The sequence below is a fragment of the Electrophorus electricus genome, chromosome 2, assembly GCF_041902795.1.
Source record: "Electrophorus electricus isolate QZ-2024a chromosome 2, ASM4190279v1, whole genome shotgun sequence".
NCBI lineage: Eukaryota > Metazoa > Chordata > Actinopteri > Gymnotiformes > Gymnotidae > Electrophorus > Electrophorus electricus.
In genome coordinates, this window is record NC_137498.1 from 23,639,706 (window position 1) to 23,645,705 (window position 6,000).

The 6,000-nt window shown below is 40.3% G+C and overlaps 1 protein-coding gene across 1 annotated transcript in view; it reads left to right on the plus strand.

Moving 5' to 3' along the window:
* disp1 (dispatched homolog 1 (Drosophila)) overlaps positions 1-5,790 on the plus strand; it is a 42,039-nt gene extending 36,249 nt beyond the window's left edge. Inside the window, exons 6-9 of the mRNA XM_027000668.3 lie at positions 284-411; positions 1,129-1,226; positions 1,319-1,416; positions 2,083-5,790. Of these exons, the coding sequence (XP_026856469.1) occupies positions 284-411; positions 1,129-1,226; positions 1,319-1,416; positions 2,083-5,679 (3,921 nt within the window). The 3' untranslated portion in view covers positions 5,680-5,790. The remainder of the gene's footprint in view (positions 1-283; positions 412-1,128; positions 1,227-1,318; positions 1,417-2,082) is intronic.
* Positions 5,791-6,000: the final 210 nt, after the last annotated feature.

The following is a 6,000-nucleotide window of genomic DNA, read 5'->3' on the forward strand; positions in this document are numbered from 1 at the left end:
ATGTAAGAGGTGCCATCTTTTGGCACTAAAATTACTTCCTTACATATACACGTCTTGGGGGTTTTTCATGAAAGAGATGAGTTTCATACAAATGGCAGTATGAAAAGAGGCCTATTTAGAACCTTTAAAGTTTATTACCAAAGCTGTATTTGAGCCTTGTAGTTGGAGGAAATTTCTAAATTATACCTCATCTTTTGAAAATACATTTTGACAGCATGCAGTGAAAGACAACGGCAAAACTTTTTTTAACTGTAGCATTTCTTCATTTTATTTTTTTTCTTAGGGCTTTGAACCAAGGGGCACTACAATAGGTCAGCGACTTGTAACCTGGAACAACATGGTGAAAAACACAGGTTACAAAGCAACCTTGGCCAACTACCCCTTTAAATATGCAGATGAACAGGCCAAAAGGTACAAAGTCCTTTCCTTATCTGATGGTATGTTTGTTCTCTGGTTAATCCTACTGCCTGATGAGAAATAATCAAGCAAAATCCCAATTAAGATAATGACATGGGTCGAGTCATTTATGGAGAATGGCTTTCATCATCTGAGTTCAAAAAGGAGTGGTGTGGTGAACCCCCACCCCTCTCATCTTCCCAGCTGACTCCACTCACTCAGAGTTGGATTAGATCATGAAAGAATCTGACTGGAGGGGAAAAAAGATGTTGGGTCTCTGCGATTCAGCTCTTGCTCTCCCAGGAGACAACCTCCCTGGTGGAGCCCCTGATTAAAGAGACTTCCTCTCTGTAAAATAGCTAAAGTTAATTGCGAACAAGGTCCATGCAAAAAAGTAGCTACAATGTTGGCTACTTGCACCAAACTTTTTTTTTTTTATTCCTTGCTGAAATAGTGTGCTGCTGCAGATGGCAGTACAACACAATGCTCTGAAACAGTCTGCTAACCACTCCCTCATGTTACACGCCCACATATTGTTACTAAGCATAATGAAATGCTACTAATGAAAATCGCAGGATCTTTTTGGATATGCCCAGTGAAGCAAGTGTCTTTGTACCCCCAAAAAAATATTGATCTGAAAGATCTGGTTTGTTTGCCTTTTCTCACTAATGCTTAAATGTTGATGCTCAAATACTTTGACTTATTTTTGTGTTTTGCTTATTGCGTTTTTAGTCACCAAGAAGATAGGTGGTCAGAGGATCATTATGAGAGAGATAAAAGACAAGCAGAATGGGACTTTAGTAAAGACAGTTTCTTCTGTGATGTGCCAGGTTGGACCTTTTAAAACCATTTATTATGGTAATAACATATATTAAATACAATGCATGTGCTTTTTTCTAATGATGCCAAACTTTGTTCACAGGGGACAGCTACTCTAGAATTGTATTTGCCTCTGCTGATGGGAAGAACTTGTGGAATATACAAGCTATAAAATCTATGTGTAATTTTGACAATACCAGGGTATGTAGCATTTTTTGGTAAATTATGAATTTTTGGTAATTTATGCTTTATTCAGTTAGAAATGTAATTTAAATATTGTCTGAATAGGTTTGGTTCAAATTCTAAATCTCAATTGTCCATGATTTAGATGTTTGTTCTATTTTTATGAAACTTTTTTTTTAAAGCATTGTAATGTGAATCAGTGCCATCATGATTTGGTTTGGGTGAAGTGTATATTTTCAAGTTTATTTCCAAGTGAACTGCACAGAACTTTACTGCCTTAGATCCCTGATGACTTTAACATATTTCTCTTTAGTTTTTTTATGCACACTCAGGACAATAAAATGGATATAGACTCATATTTGGTCATATTCCATTCTCTCAAAAACTAGCTCAAAATTGAGCAGTGGTTCTAAAACATATGCAACTGTATATTCAGAAGTTTGGTATTTTATCCTATGTATTCAAACTGTATTTAACTGTTTGAGGTCAGTTATAAATGTTAAAATAATTAATTTATTTCTTGCAGTCTAAAATACTTTAAGGTTTTGAGTCATTTTATTTACACCTCTACCTCCTTGTGTAAACAAAAATTGGATGTTTAATTTGTGGCATAATTGTGCTTGTGACTTATAAAATTGTGCCTAGTTCAATGAAAATTTAAAAATCACCTCGTCATGTTCTCAGGTTCGCTCCCATCCCCAGTACTGGAGTTTGTGTCAGCGCACTACAGCTGCCTCCTGTTGTCCTAGCTGGACTCTGGGGAACTACATAGCTGTGCTCACCAACAAGTCATCCTGCCAAAAGATCACAGAACGAGATGTGTCTCATACCTTGAAGGTCCTGCGTTCCTGTGCCAAGTACTATTACAATGGCACTTTAGGTCCTGAATGTTGGGATATGACAGCACGCAGGAAGGACCAGCTCAAGTGTGGCAATGTCCCCAGAAAGTGCACCAAATACAATGCTGTATATCAGATTCTTCACTTCTTAGTAGACAAGGATTTTCTTAACCCAAAGATTATGGATTTCCTCCCACCTGTTCTCAAGTACAGCATGTTATTTTCTCCCACGGAGAAAGGTGAAAGTATGATGAATATTTACTTGGACAACTTTGAAAATTGGAACTCTTCAGATGGTGTCACTACTGTCGCTGGCATAGAGTTTGGCATCAAACATAATTTGTTTCAGGACTACCTTCTTACAGATACTGTGTATCCTGCAATAGCAATTGTGATTGTGCTAGTGGTTATGTGTATATATACTAAATCAGTTTTTATCACCATAATGACCATGTTTGCCATCATCAGCTCTCTAATTGTCTCCTATGTCCTTTATCGGGTGGTTTTTAACTTTGAATTCTTCCCTTTCATGAATCTTACAGCACTCATTATACTTGTTGGAATTGGTGCTGATGATGCCTTTGTGTTATGTGATGTCTGGAACTACACAAAAATTGACAAACCAAACTCCGAGCTCTCTGAAACTGTTAACATCACACTTCAGCATGCAGCTTTGTCAATGTTTGTTACCAGCTTCACCACTGCTGCTGCATTTTATGCTAATTATGTCAGCAACATTACAGCCATCCGTTGCTTTGGTGTCTATGCTGGCACTGCTATTTTGGTCAATTATGTACTAATGGTAACCTGGTTGCCTGCTGTAGTAGTACTTCACGAACGATATCTTCTAAATCTCTTCATATGCTTTAGGTCACCACATCGACAAACCTCTAGCTCTGCAGGCTTTCTTTCAGTCCTGTATCAGAAGGGCAACAAGTGCCTGTTTGCCATTTCAGAGACCTCTCGCATTTTTTTTGAAAAAGTACTGCCATGCATTGTAATCAAGCTCCGATACCTTTGGCTCTTTTGGTTCCTGGCCATCACAGTTGGTGGGGCATATATTGTCTGTGTGAATCCTAAAATGAAATTGCCTTCCTTGGAGCTATCAGAATTTCAGGTGTTTCGCTCCACACATCCCTTTGAACGTTATGATGCAGAATACAAAAAACTCTTCATGTTTGAGCGTGTGCACCATGGGGAAGATCTCCACATGCCAATCACTATTATATGGGGTGTTACTCCAGTAGACAATGGGGATCCACTGAACCCCAAAAATAAAGGCAAGCTGACACTTGACACTAGCTTTAACATTGCCAGCCCTGAAAGCCAAGTATGGATTCTCAACTTCTGTCAGAAGCTGCGGAACCAAAGCTTTGTATTCCAATCTGATGAGCAAGACTTCACCAGCTGCTTCATGGAGACTTTTAAGCAATGGATGGAGAACCAGGACTGTGATGAGGCACGAGTCTACCCATGTTGCAGTCAGTCAACATTCCCCTACAAACAGGATGTATTTGAGTTGTGCATTAAGAGGGCCATTATGGAGCTGGATCGCAGCACAATCTACCATCTAGACAGCAAGACACCAGGGCCAAGATTTGATATTAATGATACAATTCGTGCCATTGTGCTTGAATTTCAGAGTACTTATCACTTCACTCTAGCATATGAGAAAATGCACCAGTTTTACCGTGAGGTGGATGCCTGGATCCAAGAGGAGTTGAAAAATGCCCCAGAGGGTTTGAGCTATGGTTGGTTTGTAAGCAACTTGGAGTTCTATGACCTTCAGGACAGCCTGTCAGATGGCACTCTTATTGCTATGGCACTATCAGTGGTGGTTGCTTTCAGTGTTATGCTTCTGACTACCTGGAACATAATCATTAGTGTTTATGCCATCATCTCAATTGCTGGGACCATTTTTGTCACTGTGGGGTCATTGGTGCTTCTTGGTTGGGAATTGAACGTATTGGAGTCTGTAACCATCTCAGTGGCTGTAGGACTTTCTGTGGACTTTGCAGTGCATTATGGTGTAGCGTATCGCCTTGCTCCAGAACCTGATAGGGAGGGAAAAGTCATTTTCTCCTTGAGCAGGATGGGCTCAGCCATTGCAATGGCTGCACTTACCACCTTTGTTGCTGGAGCAATGATGATGCCATCCACAGTATTGGCATACACTCAGCTAGGCACATTTTTGATGTTAATCATGTGCATCAGTTGGGCCTTTGCTACATTTTTCTTCCAGTGCATGTGCCGGTGTCTGGGTCCTCAGGGAACGTGTGGACAGATCCCTATGCCTAAATCCCTTCAGTGTCATGCTTTTGAAGAAGATACCTCTGACTCTACTTCCAGCCACAGCCAAGGAAAACACTGTCAGTCAAGCAAGTACCAGTCAGATACCAGGGGACAGGAGATTGAGTATGAACTTGAGCCTTTGTCTACAAATGTTAGAAATATTGAAAAGACAGAGGACCAAGAAGCTTGTGCTCAGCTACCTAATGGTGGTGCTGGTCATCATGCACTCTGCGTTCCACTGAAAAACCAAAGTGAACCTGAAAGTGAAGACTTTGGGACTGACAATGGCACACTAAGCACAGATCCTGCACATTTGAATCAGTACTCTTCTAATGCTACCTGCACCTGTGGGGATTCTTTACCACGTCACATAATGAGCGCACAGTGGACCCTTCACCATCCCTGTATTCAGGCTAGAGAGTCTCCATGCTCTGCTTCACAATTTGCTTTAAGAGGCAATTATGTAGCCAAAGGTCAGAGCATCTTATCTACCCTTGATTCAGTACATATGAACAACTGTCGCATGAACTATGTCCAGTGTGCCCCTGCCCATTTCCATCAATGTTCTCAGCCTCAAAGCCCAATGCCAGCTCCCCTTAAATCCCATGGCTGCTATCTTGGGGGATACAATATGCACACCTTGCATTTGCAGTCACAGCCACGACCACCTGATGCTGCGGGAGATATGTCCCACTTACCTAGTCTATGTAACCCCAGTCCTTCTAAAGGCAAAACATCTTGCATTCAGTTCCCCACAGTTCAGTGCTGCACAATATCTCAAAGAGCCAGAGACTGCATAACTAGTAATGAAATGCTGAATCCAGGGGAATTAAAAACAAACAATCCCCAATTCTTTCAAAACATGGCATGTAACCACATAAAAACAAACATGACAAATGACACTTCATTTTCAATGCAGTGCAACCATGAGAAGCTTTTGACTGTTCCTGTACCATTGGAAAGAAGTATCCAATGCAAACAACATCACAGAGACACAAATGAGAAGACTGACTCTTCCAAAAAATCCGGATATTTCAATAGGACAATGAAAGTGAAGTGCAATTCTGGGGAATTTCATAAGCAAAAAACTGAAGTAAATGTGCCAGCCCTTGCTATTAATTCACACCAGTCATCTGAAAGTTTATGTTGAAGGTCTGAATGAAAGGGAACTTGAGAAACAATAGATTTTATGAGAGCATACAGTAATTATTTTATAAAGCCATGTGTGGTGTTCCTCTACAATAAAATCCACAAAATTACATTATCGTTGTCTTTTGTCATTTCTGTAAAAATGTGTTGTATTCCAGTCACTGTGTTTTATAGGTCCCCTGTGACCATTTGTTAACATTTTGCTCTCAAGGGCAGAGACTTTGTATAAATTTAGTTATGATAAAGCAGCGATGGGAGTAGCCATGGCTGTTGAGATGGGTAAGAGGCTCAGTAACATCACAACATCATGACATCCTGCAAA